Below are 21,253 nucleotides of genomic sequence, written 5' to 3'. Positions count from 1 at the left end.
ACTGTGCTTATATCACAGACATGAGGAATTCTGGGTAGTCAGGTGTGGTTATAGCAGCAATGCGCCTGGTCTCTCTCTCTTGTGCCCCTTGTCTTCCTGTGAGGTCCTAGGAGAAGAGAGGACCAACCTGCAGCCTACGGCTAAGTATACTGTGGAGACAATAAGGCAGATACATGGCGTATGTGTAAATACATGACCAGGATATGGGAAATAATGTAACTAATTGTAAGTATTTGGAACTAGTTGTAACTATCTTGTATTTGATTGAAACTAAGTAAAGTTGTCATTTATATGCAAGTAATATCTGATACTTAAGGGTACTTTCACACTAGCGTTTTTCTTTTCCGGCATTGAGTTCCGTCCTAGGGGCTCAATACCGGAAAAGAACTGATCAGTTTTATCCTAATGCATTCTGAATGGAGAGCAATCCGTTCAGGATGCATCAGGATGTCTTCAATTCAGTCTTTTTGACTGTTCAGGACGTTTTGACGAATCTGGCAGGCAGTTCAGTCGACGGAACTGCCTGCTGGATCACTCTGCCGCAAGTGTGAAAGTACCCTAAAGCTAAAGGTATTGCAGCTGGGGTACAGACACAGATGGTCTCATGAGGGGGAATGTGGTCTGTTACATATTGGTGATTAGAATTGTTATCTTATTAATATTTCTGCCATCATATTGGAAAATCAGAGAGGATGGTGAATATAAATACAAATCATCAATAGGATTATTAATATTCTTTCCTCTTTTAGCAATGACTGTCCGTTCTTATTTATTTTTAATATATATACACATTCATTGACAAGGGTGGTCTGATTAGACACTCAGTCTTACCACAAGAGGGTGTAAATGTGCTTCCCCCTGCTGCCTGATAAAAAAAGGCTCTTAGAGACTACTTTTGGGTAGTGTACCTTCTGGTGAGAGATTGCCGACTGCTAGACATCTATCTTAAGGCACTTGAAGAGATTTCTTCTAGTTGGCAGACTTTAATAAGGGGCGCATCATTGGACATGGAGAGAAGCAGGATGGTCATTTCAACGTTCTAGCTGTTAGGAAGTATTAGGAGCAGGGGGTCACATGAGGGTATGCACACACATAGAGAACAGGGTCCAGCCAGCTCGGGCAGACCACCAGTAGAGAGACTCAAATGCCAACAAGCACGAGCATCTCAAAAAGCTTCATTATCCACCATCCAGACACAGGTGGCACCTTCATTACACACCCCTGTCTCTGCCTGGACCATTTCCAGGTGTTTGGCAGAAGGCAATATGGTATCACAGCACCCATTATGTGTCCTGCTCTTGACAGACAGCCACCATCGCCTTCATTTGCTTTGGCGTCATAAATTAGAAACCTGGACTGCTATTTACTGGATCTGGATCATCTTTGGTGACAAATCCAGGTTCTGTTTGGGATCCGATGACTATTGGGTTTGAGTAGGGAGGCCTCGTGGTTAGCGCTTCAATACTGCCTTTGCCGTGGAGCAACACTCTGCCCCAAGCTATCCTGTCTAAGTGTCATGTTGCCAAAGTATCTGGCTGTTAAACATGGCGGTTAGACAGAGCAGGAGTAAGTTTGTGGGATGTCCATGATTATGAGAGTACAGATCCATATGAAAGCATCAGATGAGTGTTGGTGGGTAGGTATGTATGTAGATGGTATCATACTAATAGTATTATGTACTCCTGGAATACTAGGAGGCTGTGTACGAGTCTTACTACATGGCCCACAGTATGTGGTCAGGGAGGGCCTCAAGTTCGTTGGGGTCCCCAATAAATGGACTGCCCCGAACTCTTAATACATGAAGAAAACCATGGTGCAAAAGACACACCTACTGGAATGGATTCATTTTAATGCCATAGGTGCACGACCTAAAGGCCATTCCTAAAATAAGCTCTATTGATTTCCGACTTCTTTTAATCTTGATTTTCTTGTCTTATTAGTAGAAGAAACTGAAAAAGGTTCAGTGATCTGACACAGAGCAGAAGAGGGAGTCCAATATACATTTAGTGCGCGCCTCCTTGTCCTGACGCCCAGTTGAGAATACCTCTAATGAAGACACAGCCGTCACAACTGGTGGAGGGAGGACAAAGGCTGCAATGAATAGATCAGGCTGCTTCACACTGCAATGTGCATACGCATCAAAGCCAAATACAGTAAAAGTAGGGGACCACTTTATAGGTGACATGACAGATGTGCTTTCAAAATGACTGTGCATGCTTCATTTATGTAAAAGCATGGGGTTCAATAAAGTGTCCAAAACAGGATAAAGAACACTTCCACCCAAAACATACCCCCACCTAAGCGGCATCCAAGGCACCCAGAATCCTGCTACGTACTGATGAGGGGCACAAACACCCTGAAACAGCTGTCTACGGATGGATATTTGGCTTGGCTATTGTTCTCTGTCATGTCCCAAGGATTGCTAAAATGTTAGACTTTTACTCATAGGGAGCCAATTCCAGAAGGTGGCGCTAGCGAGATGGTTCTGAGCAGGAATTTAAATGCAAGATGCGAAAGTGTTAAGTGATTTCTGCTGCCCAGTGTCAGAGCAGGATATGAAAGTAGGAGAGAAGCTGTGTGATCCATATATAAATCCGGACAGGACTCCTAGGAGAGACAGTGAGAGTCCTGATGTCTCCGCCTACACAGGATGATTGACAGCTTTCAGCGTTTGTACAGAGAAGGCTGTAGATCATTGTGTGTGTGGGCAGAGTGCTCTGTGGCATCGCCATTCTGTGCAAGAACAGATTCACGAGGCACCCGAATGGCGGATTAGTCAAATGAATTTGATTAATTGCCAAGCTCAAGAGAAAAATTCAAAATAGTCATTCAAAATGTGCTATATTTCTCAGATGACAGCTGGTAATGGTAGAAAGGATTAAAATAAAGATCAATCATCAATGAATTGGACTGGAAAGATTCAGTTTTCTTTTCTTACATAAATGATAAAAGCAGAAGGATCTTCCATTGTGACCTACGTAAGACCTCACTGCCATCACAGTCAACATGACGTCTGCTGCAGCCGTAATGTCTGTGCACTTTTTCACCATAAATGACTCCCTAAATTTTATATATTCTACCATTGGAGATAAAAAAAAAAAAAAGGAAATATAATTTGGGATTTGCCAAATGGAGGCAGACCATGAGACATCACTGATGGACTCTGAACTGCACACATTCTCCTAAAGCAAAGACTGTAACAGCCCGTGTCATTTTGTCTGAACTCATCGGCCGGGTCAACGCTGAGGCCCAGAGCCTGCTACAGAACACAGCAAGGGTCACGTTTCATCACATCATTCCGTGGTCTTTTTGTCGGCCTCAACCAAAGCATCCTTTAGCTTCTTGGTCATACTAGGGATGAGGTTCATGTGATCTTCTGCACACTTTATCACGCAGCCCTCCAACTGAGCTCTTGCTTGTAATTCTTTACTTCCAGAATCAAGGGAATCCTTTGCTTTGTCGTTGCAGTGCATTGTACAGCGGCCCAGGCGATTCTAGGGGGAGATGAACAAAAGGTTAGCATGCTAGCGATCTTCAAATGCAGCTTTGTATGCGAGTGGAGAACATCACGTGTTGTATATCAATCAGTCGAAAACAGGATAAAGAGCATGTTCCTCCCACCCAGCCAGAATCCTACGCCGTACTGATGAGGGGCAAGCACCCTAAAACATCCGTCTGTGGATGGATATTTGGCTTGGCTATTTTTTCTTGTCATTTACCATGGCTTGTTAAAAAGTCGGACTTTTACTCCGAGAGCCACTCCCAAAAGGTGGCGCTCACAAGGTGGTTCTTTTTCCCTGCGAGATACCTCTTTGCGCCCAAAACATAAAATGATCAAATATTATCTGTAGCAGCCCACCGTAATGTCCATGGATTATTTTGTGTCCTACCTATTGTTAGCTCGCCCTTGTGAATGCAGAGCTATCTGTGCAGAGTCGGAACTCATCTGAGGAAGGCAGGGAAATGTATCCCAATTCTTCTTTCACCGTTTATTCTATTCTACTCTCTTTATACTGTGTTGCTGTAGTAAGAACAAGGCTCTACCTCCATATTAATGGTCACTATAAGATTAAAAAGCATCTGTCAGCATGACCAACACTAATAAACCAGACATACAGCCAACTATCCTCAGCTCTGCTGCCCAACTAATCCACCTCTCACCCTGTTACTCCTCTGCCAATCCCTTCACAGACTCCCCATTGCCCAGCGAATTCAGTTCAAAATACTAACAAATACGTATAAAGCCGTCCACAACCTGTCCCCTTCATATATCTCGGAGCTACTTTCCTGATACACCCCCAAACGCACTCTCCGATCCTCACAAAACCTCCTTCTCTCCTCTTATCTCCTCTTCCCACAATCGCCTCCAAGATTTCTCCCGTTCATCCCCCATACTCTGTAACTCGCTACCCCAACATATCAGACTCTCACCTACAGTGGAATCCTTCAAAAGAAACCTGAAAACCCACCTCTTTAGACAAGCCTACAACCAGTGACCCTGCTGCCTCTATACCGCCATGACCAACTTAACCCGCACCTACTGTGTCCTTCTCCCATACCATATAGATTGTAAGCCCTCACGGGCAGGGCCCTCTCCTTCTATACCAGTTTGTAACTCGTCTTGTTCATGCTTAGTGCAATTGTCTGTATTATGTATGTGCACCGCTTATCATATGTACAGTGGAAAGAAGGAAACAGGTCAGCACTTCACCTTGGTATTGCACGCTGCACGGGAGAGGAGCAACCTCCAATATATCAAAGATAAAGGAATCCCAGCTGCTGTGTCTTTGTGAATAAGCCTCTTTTTATTTTCTCAAAGTAGAATGTCCTACAACCAGGACCGGTTTCGGCATACAAGCCTTTCTCAACAGATACATCCAATACAGAAAAATCAAGCTATATATAACATATAATACCGCCCATCTAGGGACGTCTCCACCCATTCTAATGGGTGGTATTCAATTAATGATCAATCAAACTGATTAAACAAGGTGAGACAAAGTAACATATAACTGAAATTTATATTTATATTCTACCTTTTTGAAGAATCTAAAGGTTCATATTTATTCATATTTCCATCATAAGGCTGAGGTCTAGAGAAAGTGCATAAACGTGTATATCAATCATCTATAATAAACGTATTAATCTGTTCACAACAATCTTATAAATGTATGACCTCATAGTCCCTGTTTAGACCCTTTGGATGCAGCGTATCTAAGGTGTGGATCCAAAAGGCCTCTCTTCTGAGGAGAAGTCTTTTGATATCACCTCCTCTTCTAGGTCTCTTTATTTGTTCCAACACTTAAAACCGCAATTGTGCAACTGTGTGCTTAAATTTTTCAAAATGATATGGGACCGGTAACATAAGTTTTTTTTGTCCTTATGTCGGATTTATGCTTACTAATACGATCCCTCACCGCCTGCATGGTCTCGCCCACATACAAAAGGCCACAAGGACATTTAATAAGGTATATTACGTTTGCTGAGTCACAGGTAAACAACCCTTTTACTCCAAAGCTTTTCCCAGTATGTGGATGGTGAAATGAAGGGCCTTTGATTATATGAGAGCACTGTAGACAGTGCAGGCAGGGGGAAGTACCCATCCGTGGCGTGGATATCCGTTGCTGTTTCAATATGGCTTTAGTACTACCTAAATCTGCTTGTACTATTTTGTCACGATAACTAGGGTTCTTTTTATTACAAATCAAAGGTTTTTTTTTGAATTCCTCAACCTGCGGATATGATTTATTCAACAAATGCCAATGTTTCCTGACAATATTGTCAATGCCCACATTAAATGGATGGTGTTTATGTATCAAAGCTATTCTAGACATATTGGCCCCATCTTTTGGTGTCCTATCAACTTGTATCCCTTCCCTAGCTTCATTCAGAACAGTCAGTGGATAACCACGTTCCAAGAATCTTTCCGTCATTTCTACTATTCTTATATTTTGCGTAATAGGGTCTGAGACTATTCGTTTTACCCTTTGATATTGCGATCTAGGGATCGCTTTTTTTAGGGACACAGGGTGGGCACTCTTGAAATGGAGAATACTATTTCTATCAGTATCCTTGCGATAAATATCAGTGGACAAATGACCACAAGGGTCCTTAACGACCATAGTGTCTAGGAAGCTCACCATATTGGTGTCAGTGGTAACTGTAAACTGCAAACCATCAACAGCAGAATTGAGATCTTCCATGAAACCAGATAGGGTCTCACGCGGCCCCGCCCATATGCAAAAAATGTCATCGACAAATCTTTTCCAAATAATAAATTTTTTTTTAAATAATTCATTATTGTATACGTTATTTTCTTCAAATGTCGACATAAATATATTTGCATAGGGCGGAGCCACGTTCGACCCCATCGCGGTACCACGCCTCTGTAGGTAAAATGTATCCATAAATAAGAAGTAGTTTTCATACAGGACAAGATGTAATAAATCAAGAAAAGATTCTTGTTCTAATGTCGTATAATTGGTCCCATTCAATATGGTTGAAACAGCTTGTATACCCTCCTGATGACTAATGGAGGTATACAAACTGACAACATCAATGGTCACCAGGAGGCTATCAGGGGGAACTGGACCTATTTCAGCAATAATTTTGAGAAAGTGTGGTGTATCCCATAAAAAGGATTTTGTAGATTTTACCAAAGGAGTTAAAACCTTTTCTAGTACGACCGCTGGAGGGGATAAAATGGATCCCACTGAGGACACTATCGGGCGTCCAGGGGGATCGATTAAAGTTTTATGAACCTTTGGCAAAATATACAGGACCGGAGTCCTAGGAGTGTGATTTACCAGAAATTTACTTAAAATGTTGATCAATGACACCCAAGGTTACATAACGTTCAACTATTGCCATAATCTTATGTTTAATTCCAAACAATGGATCCGTATTTAGTGGTTGGTATGTGGATTGATCTGATAACTGTCGCATTACCTCTTGTATATATTTCACTTTATCCATTATAACAATGGAACCACCGTTGTCAGCGGGTTTAATTATCAGATCTTTATCCTCTACCAACAACTTAATCGCTCTTTTTTCAGAAACAGAAACATTATGTCTTAGGTGCAATTCACCCCTTTTAATAGAGTCCAGTTGTTCCCGTACCTCCCTGGTCACCAATTGTACAAAGGTTTCTACTGGGTGATACGTCTTTGGGGGCATAAATGAAGATTTATTCTTAAGACCTAAGTCAGACAGACGTAGGCCAGGTCTTATCTCCATAGGTTCAGCATTAGGCTGCTCTCCAAGGGGTCCAGAAAAATGCGCTTTTAGTCTTATTTTTCTAAAAAACTGTTGCAGATCAATGTCCATTTGAAAAGAATCAAAGTCCGCTGTTGGACAGAATGATAGACCCCTTTGCAGGGCCTGAATCTGCTCAGAGTCCAGACACCGGGATGACAAATTTATCACTAAAGAGGGGGTCTTACCTGAGACCGGGTCTGTACCATTTGGCTCTGCGTCGCCCCTGATGTTCTGCTGTTGATGGTTTGCAGTTTACAGTTACCACTGACACCAATATGGTGAGCTTCCTAGACACTATGGTCGTTAAGGACCCTGGTGGTCATTTGTCCACTGATATTTATCGCAAGGATACGGATAGAAATAACATAGTAACATAGTACATAAGGCCGAAAAAAGACATTTGTCCATCCAGTTCGGCCTGTTATCCTGCAAGTTGATCCAGAGGAAGGCAAAAAACCCTGTGAGGTAGAAGCCAATTTTCTCCACTTTAGGGAAATAAAAAATTTCTTCCCGACTCCAATCATGCAATCAGAATAACTCCCTGGATCAACGACCCCTCTCTAGTAGCTATAGCCTGTAATATTATTACGCTCTAGAAATACATCCAGGCCCCTCTTGAATTCCTTTATTGTACTCACCATGACCACCTCCTCAGGCAGAGAGTTCCATAGTCTCACTGCTCTTACCGTAAAGAATCCTCTTCTATGTTTGTGTACAAACCTTCTTTCCTCCAGACGCAGAGGATGTCCCCTCGTCACAGTCACAGTCCTGGGGATAAATAGCTGATGGGATAGATCTCTGTACTGACCCCTGATATATTTATACATATTAATTAGATCTCCCCTCAGTCGTCTTTTTTCTAAAGTGAATAACCCTAATTTTGATAATCTTTCAGGGTACTGTAGTTGCCCCATTCCAGTTATTACTTTAGTTGCCCTCCTCTGAACCCTCTCTAGCTCTGCTATGTCTGCCTTGTTTACAGGAGCCCAGAACTGTACACAGTACTCCATGTGTGGTCTGACTAGCGATTTGTAAAGTGGTAGGACTATGTTCATATCACGGGAATCTATGCCCCTTTTGATGCAACCCATTATCTTGTTGGCCTTGGCAGCAGCTGCCTGACACTGGTTTTTGCTGCTTAGTTTGCTGTTTATTAAAATTCCTAGATCCTTTTCCATGTCAGTGTTACCGAGTGTTTTACCATTTAGTATGTACGGGTGACTTGCATTATTCCTTCCCATGTGCATAACTTTACATTTATCAGTGTTAAACCTCATCTGCCACTTATCTGCCCAAGCCTGCAATCTATCCAGATCCCTCTGTAGTAGTATACTGTCCTCATCAGTGTAAATTACTTTACACAGTTTAGTGTCATCTGCGAAAATTGATACTTTACTATGCAAGCCTTCTACAAGATCATTAATAAATATATTGAAGAGAATAGGGCCCAATACTGACCCCTGAGGTACCCCACTAGTGACAGTGACCCAATCTGAGTGTGTACCGTTAATAACCACCCTCTGTTTTCTATCATTGAGCCAGTTACTTACCCACATACAGATGTTTTCTCCCAGTCCGAGCATTCTCATTTTATATACTAACCTTTTATGCGGTACAGTGTCAAATGCTTTGGAGAAGTCCAGATATACGACATCCATTGATTCGCCGCTGTCAAGTCTAGAACTTACCTCCTCATAGAAACTGATTAAATTAGTTTGACATGACCGATCCCTCACGAAGCCATGCTGATATGGCGTTATTTGCTTATTTCCGTTGAGATGCTCTAATATAGCATCTCTCAGAAAACCTTCAAACAGTTTACCCACAACAGATGTTAAACTTACCGGCCTATAGTTTCCAGGCTCTGTTTTTGGACTCTTTTTGAATATTGGCACCACATTTGCCATGCGCCAATCCTGTGGGACATTCCCTGTCAGTATAGAGTCTGCAAATATCAGAAATAAGGGTCTGGCTATGACATTACTTAATTCCTTTAGGATACGGGGGTGTATTCCATCCGGTCCTGGCGATTTGTCTATTTTAATCTTTTTAAGCCGCTGATGTACTTCTTCCTGGGTCAGACAGGACACTTTTAATGGGGAATTTATTTTTGCATTCTGCATGTCATCTGACAATTTATTTTCCTCAGTGAATACATTGGAGAAAAAAATATTTAACAGCTTTGCTTTCTCCTCGTCGCTCTCTGCGACTCCCCCCTCATTACTCTTTAAAGGGCCAACACCTTCAGCTTTATACTTTTTAACATTTATATAATTGAAGAACATTTTAGGGTTAGTTTTACTCTCTTTGGCAATTAATCTCTCGGTCTCTAGTTTGGCCGCTTTTATTTGTTTTTTACATGTTCTATTTTTTTCCTTATAGTTTTTCAGTGCTTCCGTGCAACCCTCCTGTTTTAGTGTTTTATATGCTTTCTTTTTGTCATTTATTGCTTTCTTTACAGTTCTATTTATCCACATTGGTTTCTTTTTGTTCCTTAACCTTTTATTACCATACGGTATGTACCTCTCACAATGAGTTTTTAGGATGTTTTTAAAGATATCCCATTTTGTGTCTGTATTTGTGAGGACTTTATCCCATTTAGTTAGGCCTATGGCCTCTCTTAGTTGGCTAAATTTAGCTTTTTTGAAGTTTGGTATTTTAGTTCCTCCCTGTAGAAACGCTCTTTTGAATGATAATTGGAAGGTTATTACTTTATGGTCACTATTTCCCAGGTGTCCCCCGACCTGCACGTCTGTTGTTCTGTCAGGTCTATTGGTTAATACTAAGTCCAGTATGGCCGTCCCTCTAGTCGGGTCCTGAACCAGTTGGGAGAGGTAATTGTCTTTGGTTATAGCCACGAACCTGTTTCCCTTATGAGATATACAAGTTTCAGTTTCCCAGTCTATATCTGGGTAGTTGAAGTCCCCCATAATAACCACCTCATTATGATTTGCCGCCTCGTCTATCTCGTTTAGTAGTAGATTTTCTGTGGACTCTGGTATATTAGGTGGTTTATAGTAAACTCCTATTAGTAATTTATTGTTGTTTTTAGCTCCATGTATCTCTACCCATAGTGACTCCACATGTTCATGTCCCTCACTTATATCTTCTCGGACTGTGGGCTTTAGACAGGACTTTATATAAAGGCAGACCCCTCCCCCTCTCTGATTTTGACGATCCTTTCTAAACAGACTGTAACCTTGTACATTAACTGCCCAGTCATAGCTATCATCCAGCCATGTCTCAGTTATTCCACTATGTCATAGTCCTCCTCACACATCACTAATTCCAGTTCACCAGTTTTATTAGTCAGGCTTCTGCCATTAGTATACATACATTTGAGAGGTTTATGTATATTTTTTACCCTACACCTTTCCTTCTGAATTGTTCTAGTCCCTCCTTCGATTCCTCCCCCATTCTTATTACCTTGCCCCCGGTCTCTATCTGCACTATCTTCCCCTCCTATAACGTAATTTCCCTCCCCCCAGTCCCTAGTTTAAACACTCCTCCAACCTTCTAGCCATCTTTCTCCCCAGCACAGCTGCCCCTTCCCCATTGAGGTGCAGCCCGTCCCTACGATAGAGCCTGTTGCCGATAGAAAAATCGGCCCAGTTCTCCAGGAACCCAAACCCCTCCATCCTACACCAGTTCTTGAGCCACTTGTTAATCTCCCTAATCTCCCATTGCCTTTCTTGTGTGGCTCGTGGTACAGGCAGTATTTCGGAAAATACTACCTTTGAGGTCCTTGCCCTCAGCTTTTGACCTAAATCCCTGAAATCATTTTTAAGGACTCTCCACCTACCTCTAACTTTGTCATTGGTTCCAATATGGACCATGACCGCTGGATCGTCTCCAGCCCCTCCCAGTAATCTGTCAACCCGATCCGCGATGTGTCGAACTCTAGCGCCAGGAAGACAGCACACTGTTCGGCGATCACGGTCTTTGTGACAGATTTCCCTATCTGTTCCCCTAATAATGGAGTCTCCCACTACCAGCACCTGTCTGGCCTGCCCTGCTCTCCTGGTTCCCTGCTTACTGGAGCTGACATTCCCCTGACTGGCAGAGGAAGTGTCTGGCTGCAGCAGTGCCGTCCCCGGACTGACATCCCCCTCATCTGCCAAACGTGCAAACTTGTTGGGGTGTGTCAGATCAGGGCTAGCCTCCCTGGCACTCTTCCCTCTACCCCGCTTTCTAACTTTTACCCAGCTAGCTACCTCACTTTCCTCAGCCTCCTCTCTGTCACCCTCCCCCTCATCTACCCCAAAGAGTGCTTGCTCGGTGAGAAGCAAACTCTTTTGCAAATTATCAATGCCTCTCAGTGTTGCAACTTGCCCATTTAGAGACTCGATCTGCGATTCCAAATGGGTAATTTGCTCACATCTAGAACAAAGATATACACCCTTGAACTCCTGTTCCAGGACTGCATACATCATGCAAGATGTGCACTGGACTGCGTTGTAAATTGTGCAACACATACTAAATGGGGATTACAACAGTAAAAAAGTAAAACAGTATAAATGATTTAGATTTAGACCCTGTCTGCTGTAGTTGAAGGACCACGTAAAATTAAGCCAACAACACACAAGGAAATTATATCCAACCTTAGTTTCCAAAATCCTTTTCTTGAACTCCTTATTTTTTAACTCCACTTAATAAGAAGCCACTTAGTAGAGCAAGCCTCAGAAAGAGCAGGCTCTGAAGAGTATAAGTGGCTCAATTTATAGCACCTGGTTGCCCCAGGCACTCGCCTTAATTAAGCAGAGAAAAAAAAAAAAAAAACGATTTTAAATGCAAGTACAAAAATACAAACACTTAACTTTCAATGATCTCTGCTGCAATCCACACTCAGCCACCTGCAATCACTCCCACAAAACCACACACAGCTCTAGAACTCCTTATTTTTTAACTCCACTTAATAAGAAGCCACTTAGTAGAGCAAGCCTCAGAAAGAGCAGGCTCTGAAGAGTATAAGTGGCTCAATTTATAGCACCTGGTTGCCCCAGGCACTCGCCTTAATTAAGCAGAGAAAAAAAAAAAAAAAACGATTTTAAATGCAAGTACAAAAATACAAACACTTAACTTTCAATGATCTCCGCTGCAATCCACACTCAGCCACCTGCAATCACTCCCACAAAACCACACACAGCTCTAGAACTCCTTATTTTTTAACTCCACTTAATAAGAAGCCACTTAGTAGAGCAAGCCTCAGAAAGAGCAGGCTCTGAAGAGTATAAGTGGCTCAATTTATAGCACCTGGTTGCCCCAGGCACTCGCCTTAATTAAGCAGAGAAAAAAAAAAAAAAAACGATTTTAAATGCAAGTACAAAAATACAAACACTTAACTTTCAATGATCTCTGCTGCAATCCACACTCAGCCACCTGCAATCACTCCCACAAAACCACACACAGCTCTAGAACTCCTTATTTTTTAACTCCACTTAATAAGAAGCCACTTAGTAGAGCAAGCCTCAGAAAGAGCAGGCTCTGAAGAGTATAAGTGGCTCAATTTATAGCACCTGGTTGCCCCAGGCACTCGCCTTAATTAAGCAGAGAAAAAAAAAAAAAAAAACGATTTTAAATGCAAGTACAAAAATACAAACACTTAACTTTCAATGATCTCTGCTGCAATCCACACTCAGCCACCTGCAATCACTCCCACAAAACCACACACAGCTCTAGAACTCCTTATTTTTTAACTCCACTTAATAAGAAGCCACTTAGTAGAGCAAGCCTCAGAAAGAGCAGGCTCTGAAGAGTATAAGTGGCTCAATTTATAGCACCTGGTTGCCCCAGGCACTCGCCTTAATTAAGCAGAGAAAAAAAAAAAAAAAAACGATTTTAAATGCAAGTACAAAAATACAAACACTTAACTTTCAATGATCTCTGCTGCAATCCACACTCAGCCACCTGCAATCACTCCCACAAAACCACACACAGCTCTAGAACTCCTTATTTTTTAACTCCACTTAATAAGAAGCCACTTAGTAGAGCAAGCCTCAGAAAGAGCAGGCTCTGAAGAGTATAAGTGGCTCAATTTATAGCACCTGGTTGCCCCAGGCACTCGCCTTAATTAAGCAGAGAAAAAAAAAAAAAAACGATTTTAAATGCAAGTACAAAAATACAAACACTTAACTTTCAATGATCTCTGCTGCAATCCACACTCAGCCACCTGCAATCACTCCCACAAAACCACACACAGCTCTAGAACTCCTTATTTTTTAACTCCACTTAATAAGAAGCCACTTAGTAGAGCAAGCCTCAGAAATAGTATTCTCCATTTCAAGAGTGCCCACCCTGTGTCCCTAAAAAAAGCGATCCCTAGATCGCAATATCAAAGGGTAAAACGAATAGTCTCAGACCCTATTACGCAAAATATAAGAATAGTAGAAATGACGGAAAGATTCTTGGAACGTGGTTATCCACTGACTGTTCTGAATGAAGCTAGGGAAGGGATACAAGTTGATAGGACACCAAAAGATGGGGCCAATATGTCTAGAATAGCTTTGATACATAAACACCATCCATTTAATGTGGGCATTGACAATATTGTCAGGAAACATTGGCATTTGTTGAATAAATCATATCCGCAGGTTGAGGAATTCAAAAAACCCCCTTTGATTTGTAATAAAAAGAACCCTAGTTATCGTGACAAAATAGTACAAGCAGATTTAGGTAGTACTAAAGCCATATTGAAACAGCAACGGATATCCACGCCACGGATGGGTACTTCCCCCTGCCTGCACTGTCTACAGTGCTCTCATATAATCAAAGGCCCTTCATTTCACCATCCACATACTGGGAAAAGCTTTGGAGTAAAAGGGTTTTTTACCTGTGACTCAGCAAACGTAATATACCTTATTAAATGTCCTTGTGGCCTTTTGTATGTGGGCGAGACCATGCAGGCAGTGAGGGATCGTATTAGTAAGCATAAGGGTCCATTCACACGCCCGTTGTTTCTTTCCTGATCTGTTCCGTTTTTTGCTGAACAGATCTGGACCAGATCTGGACCCATTCATTTTCAATGGGTCCTGAAAAAAATCAGACATTAAGCTGTCCGTTTTTTTCCAGGACCCATTGAAAATGAATGGGTCCAGATCTGGTCCAGATCTGTTCAGCAAAAAACGGAACAGATCAGGAAAGAAAAAACGGACGTGTGAATGGACCCTAAATCCGACATAAGGACAAAAAAACTTATGTTACCGGTCCCATATCATTTTGAAAAATTTAAGCACACAGTTGCACAATTGCGGTTTTAAGTGTTGGAACAAATAAAGAGACCTAGAAGAGGAGGTGATATCAAAAGACTTCTCCTCAGAAGAGAGGCCTTTTGGATCCACACCTTAGATACGCTGCATCCAAAGGGTCTAAACAGGGACTATAAGGTCATACATTTATAAGATTGTAGTGAACAGATTAATACGTTTATTATAGATGATTGATATACACATTTATGCACTTTCTCTAGACCTCAGCCTTATGATGGAAATATGAATAAATATGAACATTTAGATTCTTCAAAAAGGTAGAATACAAATATAAATTTCAGTTACATGTTACTTTGTCTCACCTTGTTTAATCAGTTTGATTGATCATTAATTGAATACCACCCATTAGAATGGGTGGAGACGTCCCTAGATGGGCGGTATTATATGTTATATATAGCTTGATTTTTCTGTATTGGATGTATCTGTTGAGAAAGGCTTGTATGACGAAACCGGTCCTGGTTGTAGGACATTGTACTTTGAGAAAATAAAAAGAGGCTTATTCACAAAGACACAGCAGCTGGGATTCCTTTATCTTTTATCATATGTACAGTGACATGGAATGAATGGCGCTATAAAAATAATAATTATTATGCAGATAAAAATGATAATGTAATCATGACTCTCTGTGGCCCCATTACTGGATTTTTTTTTTTTTATAAGTAAATGACCTAACTGGAGGACCAAGGGGCTGGTAAAGCCCTCAGAGCATCAGCTTGTTACACCCTCTTCAGCTTTAGTCTCCCCCACCTTCCCCTATATTGACAGAGCTAGTTTTCTAGTCCCTGCTGCTCTCCTAGTCCAGAGACCTGTAATCTTACCAGAACCTTTTTGCCTTGAATTGTTATTTACAACATAGTATAGTGACCACTGTGATGAGCCAAGCGAGTTTTATATGTTACATCCGAAGTTGCTTCATTCATAACTTCAGATTAATACTGTACAGAGACTCTGTTGAATAACTTCGGTAGTTGTTTTTAAAGTGGAAAACTACTTTAAAACTTGAAACCGAACTCTGGTTCCTACTGGTACCACGGAACCAAACCCAAGTTCGGTTTCAAGTTTTAAAGTGGCTTTGAACTATAAAAATCAATTACCGTAGTTATTCAACAAAGACATGTGCGACTTCACAAATAACTTACTTCGGCTCATCAGAGCCCATACATTCTAACGCTGTACAGAGAAGGATCTCTGTACAGTATTATTCCGAAGTTATGAACAAGGCGACTTCGGATGTAACATCAGACAGTTGATTCGCTCATCACTAATAGTGTCTATGAACATATCTGACAATGGAGATCTGCTGCCCTCTGCTGGATTATACAGAAAGGTACGAAATGACATTAAAGGGGGTTGTCCAGGATTTTGCTATTGCTGGCTGTTGAAGATCCCAGTGCTCCGGTGAGTGCTGCAGCCTCCTCACAGTTTACCGGGCATAGTGCTGTACTTTGTATACTGCAGCAGAGGTCAAGTCACTTGAATGAGAATGAGCTGCGCCTAGGCCATGTGACCGATGAATGTGGCGTCATTGTCCTAGTAAGAGGCTATGGGAGTCAGACCCTCACCAATCAGATATTGATGACCTATCCTTAGGATAGGACTTCAATATCAACATCTCGGACGACCCCTTTAAATAGCAATGCATTATCTACACGACTTACCTGAAACCTCTCCAGCTCGCTGGTGACCAGACTCTGAGCTTGTGCAAGGGGGGCATGGCAGCGTTCAATGCAGGCGTGTACATGCTGCATGGAGGCCTTTTCATTATCACAGCACTGCGCACTACACCGGAACATCTTCACCTGCAAGAAGAGGCAAAGTGCGATGGTCACACAGGAGGGAACTTACTGTTGTTCTACATCTTCATAAAAAAAAAAAAAAAAGTGTAAGCCCAAAAATGCACAACCGTTTCCCCTTTACCGCCAACCTCCCTGCTTCAGTTTCGACCTCTAGAAGGATGCAGCTTTTGTGTGTAATGGTCTTCAGCACTTGATGGTCCTTCATGGCTGAGCTGTCGTTAGTCCTAGACACTTCCGCTTCACAATAACTGCACTTCCAGATGAATGGGGCAGATCAGACACTTCACAAAACCAACTTGTGGTAATGGTGGCATCCTACAACAGTGCCACTATTCATTTCACTAGGCTCTTCAGTATGACCCATACTACTACCAATCAATATGCCAAACGATTGATCGGTGGGGCCCCTAACATGCTCCTGAATAAAGCTCCCCAGCTGCTTCCATATCTCCCATTCTTTATACAGTTAAGGCTACTTTCACACTAGCGTTCGGGGCTCCGCTTGTGAGTTCCGTTTGAAGGCTCTCACAAGCGGCCCCGAACGGATCCGTACTGCCCCAATGCATTCTGAGTGGATGCGGATCCGCTCAGAATGCATCAGTTTGGCACCGTTTGGCCTCCGCTCCGCTCAGCAGGCGGACACCCGAACGCAGCTTGCAGCGTTTTCGTGTCCGCCTGGCCGTGCGGAGCCAAACGGATCCGTCCAGACTTACAATGCAAGTCAATGGGGACGGATCCGTTTGACATTGACACAATATGGTGCAATTTCAAACGGATCCGTCCCCCATTGACTTTCAATGTAAAGTCAGGATTATACCATCAGATCGGAGTTTTCTCCAATCCGATGGTATATTTTAACTTGAAGCGTCCCCATCACCATGGGAACGCCTCTATGTTAGAATATACCATCGGATTTGAGTTACATCGTGAAACTCAAATCCGACAGTATATTCTAACACAGAGGCGTTCCCATGGTGATGGGGACGCTTCAAGTTAGAATATAATGAGAACTGTGTACATGACTGCCCCCTGCTGCCTGGCAGGTGCTGCCAGGCAGCAGGGGGCATACCCCCCCCCCCCCTCCTGTATTTAACTTATTGGTGGCCAGTGGGGCCCCCCCTCCCTCCCCAGTATTAATTGTAAGCAGTGCGGCCCCCCTCCCTCTATATTCATCGGTGGCCAGTGCGGATATTAAATATGAGCAGTGCGGTCTCCCCCTCCCTCCCTCCCCAGTATTAAATATGAGCAGTGCGGTCTCCCCCTCCCTCCCTCCCCAGTATTAAATATGAGCAGTGCGGTCTCCCCCTCCCTCCCTCCCCAGTATTAAATATGAGCAGTGCGGTCTCCCCCTCCCTCTATTCATTGGTGGCCAGTGCGGATTCAAAGTATTGTGATCAGTGCGGCCTCTCCTCTCGACCCCCCCCCCCCATCATTGGTGGCAGCGGAGAGTACCGATCGGAGTCCCAGTTTAAATCGTTGGGGCTCCGATCGGTTACCATGGCAGCCAAGACGCTATTGCAGTCTTGGCTGCCATGGTTACTTAGCAACAAATAGCAGCATTATACTTACCTGAAGAGCTGCGATCTATGTGACCGGCCGGGAGCTCCTCCTACTGGTAAGTGACAGGTCTATAGGCAATGCGCCGCACAGACCTGTCACTTTACCAGTAGGAGGAGCTCCCGGCCGGTCACATAGATCGCAGCTCTTCAGGTAAGTATAATGCTGCTATTTGTTGCTAAGTAACCATGGCAGCCAAGACTGCAATAGTGTCTTGGCTGCCATGGTAACCGATCGGAGCCCCAGCGATTTAAACTGGGACTCCGATCGGTACTCTCCGCTGCCACCAATAATGGGGGGGGGGGGGGGGGGTCGAGAGGAGAGGCCGCACTGATCACAATACTTTGAATCCGCACTGGCCACCAATGAATAGAGGGAGGGGGAGGCCGCACTGCTCATATTTAATACTGGGGAGGGAGGGAGGGGGAGACCGCACTGCTCATATTTAATACTGGGGAGGGAGGGGGAGACCGCACTGCTCATATTTAATACTGGGGAGGGAGGGAGGGGGAGACCGCACTGCTCATATTTAATACTGGGGAGGGAGGGAGGGAGGGAGGGGGAGACCGCACTGCTCATATTTAATACTGGGGAGGGAGGGAGGGAGGGGGAGACCGCACTGCTCATATTTAATATCCGCACTGGCCACCGATGAATATAGAGGGAGGGGGGCCGCACTGCTTACAATTAATACTGGGGAGGGAGGGGGGGCCGCACTGGCCACCAATAAGTTAAATACAGGAGGGGGGGGGGGGTCTGCCCCCTGCTGCCTGGAAGCACCTGCCAGGCAGCAGGGGGCAGTCATGTACACAGTTCTCAGTATATTCTAACTTGAAGCGTCCCCATCACCATGGGAACGCTTCTGTGTTTAGAATATACTGTCGGATCTGAGTTTTCCGAAGTGAAAAATCAGATCTGAAATAAACTGTTATGCAAACGGATCCGTTCTGAACGGATGCAAGCGTTTGCATTATAGGAGCGGATCCGTCTGATGAAACATCAGACGGATCCGCTCCGAACGCTAGTGTGAAAGTAGCCTAAGCCGGTCTCTACGGCGTTGGCCACTACTCTGCCAAGATGGACGACCCGGCTGCCCCCTTCTCAGGTTTAGTGGTCAGACCTCCACCAGACTTATTTGGCATATCCTATCAATATGACATGTAGGGCTATGACAGAACAACATAAGCTGTGTCCGAAAATAGTGCCCACAATAGTGCCGCCAGTTTTACTACAGAACAATACAAAGAGCAGATTCCGGCAGAAGGAAACATTAACCAGACAGTCAATAATACAGTACAGGACGTGCTTTACTTTTTGGCGGCAGAGCAGAGTTCACTAGGATCATGTCCTGGTCCATCACAACGCTCCTGGGACTACTTTTAGATAGGGAGCAGGGGCAGCCTTGTGTTTTCAGGATCTGCGGGGTCTCACCAAAACCAACAGTAAATGTGTTAAAACTAATTGTGCAGAAAAATTGTTTGTTTATTTTGATGGGCAACAGGGGCCCCTCACAGTCTACTTCTCTCTTCAGCTGATCTTTCCTCCTCCTCCTAATAAGGCTGCCAGAGGTGTGAAACTAGCCTTAGGCCTCATGCACACGACCGTTCCGTTTTTTGTGGTCCGCAAATTGCAGATCTGCAAAACACGGAAGCCGCCCGTGTGCCTTCCGCAATTTGCGGAATGGAACGGGCAGCCCATTGTAGAAATGCCTATTCTTGCCTGCTAAACGGACAAGAATAGGACATGTTATATATTTTTTTGCAGACCACGGAACGGAGCAACGGATGAACACGGAGTGCTGTCCGCATCTTTTGCGGCCCCATTGAAGTGAATGGGTCCGCAAAAACTGCGGCTCGGATGCGGTCCAGAACAACGGACGTGTGCATGAGGCCTTAGTTAGTCAAGCCCTCACAGAGAAAAAGGTATAATGGACAGATTTTCCCCTTTTCTGTTTCTGACCTGAACCCGGCTTCGGCTCACAATCACTGACATGTGAACTGGGCCTGATAAAAAAAAAAAAGCATGGTATGAATGAGCCCTAATGCGAAATCTCTTCACTGAATGCCTTGATCTGTACTCGTCTGCCATCCTGTGGCCACACTGGAGAACTGCATTGCATTCATGAGATAGTCCAGAAAATAAACACATTTGCATTTCAATGAATGAAACTAATTAAAGATAAAAGCAGCATGTGATTATTATTTTAACCAAGGTCACATAACCACAGAAACATGTTCTATAATCTATTACTATACTAAACCTCCATCCCGCAATCAGCCATTAGGCCTCTTGCACACGACCGTATGGCTTTTTCAGTATTTTGCGGTCTGCAAAAAATGGATCCGCAAAAAATACGGATGACGTCCGTGTCCATTCTGTTTTTTGCGGAACGGAACAGCTGGCCCTTATAGAACAGTACTATCCTTGTCCGTAATACGGACAATAATAGGACATGTTCTATCTTTGAACGGAACGGAAAAACGGAAACACAGAAACGGAAGGTATACGGAGTATCTTCTGTTTTTTTTTTTGAGGATCCATTGAAATTAATGGTTCCGTATACGGAACGCAAAAATGGGAACGTAAACGGAAAAAATAAAAAAAAGTTTGTGTGCAAGAGGCCTAGAATAGCCCTACCCAGCCGTACACTCCGCCACACAGCGATCGGTGAAATCACAGGTAGTGATCAGACTCAATGGCTACTGCTGCACAGATTGCTCTCGACAACGAACGGTGTTCCCGGGGCAGTTTCCTGGGAATCTCGTTGTCAGGATGAAAGGGGCGAGAGGTGCAGTAAGCAATCCTCGCTCTGAAGGAGACATTGCACCTTACATTACATGGTGGGTCCCCGATTTTATCTGGAGAATAAGTCACGTGACAAGTGGACACTTCTTTTAATTCAGTATCTAAATGGAAGCCTCCTAATGAAAGGCTACAGATGACATGCATCTGACACTACTGCTCCCACCTGCATTTTCCGTATATTCTCCCTCTCCAGGCTCTTCACCATAGCATCCACCCCATTCTGTAGCCGGCTCTGATATTCCTCAGCCATTTCTGTGTGACAGCATGCACCAGAATGGGCTCCAAGGACAAGAACACGAGCTTCCGCCCTTACTACGTCATTTCCTGTCTCATAGGACGTTTCATGAGTCCCATCCGCCATATTTGTTTGGGGTAGAAAAGGGCAATACTAATGTGTATACTTATAAAATTGGGGGGGGGGGGGGGACAAGGTGGCGCGTAGTATCACAGCAATGTACAATGTTATAAATCTGTGTGAATTTACGCGGAGATTTACCTTACTCTATGGACCTTTACAGTTTGGGCACACTCGCCCAAAACAAATATGGCTGAACGGTCTAGCCGCCGCTA

General features: G+C 43.6%; 1 protein-coding gene across 1 annotated transcript; it reads right to left on the bottom strand.

Moving 5' to 3' along the window:
- Nucleotides 1-2,824: 2,824 nt before the first annotated feature.
- On the bottom strand, nt 2,825-20,985 carry FAM136A (family with sequence similarity 136 member A). The gene is made up of 3 exons (XM_040414430.1): nt 20,847-20,985; nt 16,184-16,324; nt 2,825-3,494 (listed from the first exon to the last, which is right to left on the bottom strand). The coding sequence occupies exons 1-3, from the start codon at nt 20,931-20,933 to the stop codon at nt 3,294-3,296; spliced, it is 429 nt and encodes a 142-aa protein (XP_040270364.1). The 5' UTR covers nt 20,934-20,985; the 3' UTR covers nt 2,825-3,293.
- Between the last annotated feature and the right edge of the window lie 268 nt (nt 20,986-21,253).

The sequence above is a fragment of the Bufo bufo genome, chromosome 1, assembly GCF_905171765.1.
Source record: "Bufo bufo chromosome 1, aBufBuf1.1, whole genome shotgun sequence".
Taxonomy (NCBI): Eukaryota; Metazoa; Chordata; class Amphibia; order Anura; family Bufonidae; genus Bufo; species Bufo bufo.
The sequence above is the reverse complement of the archived record's forward strand: the minus strand, read 5'-3'. Positions and strand labels throughout refer to the sequence as shown.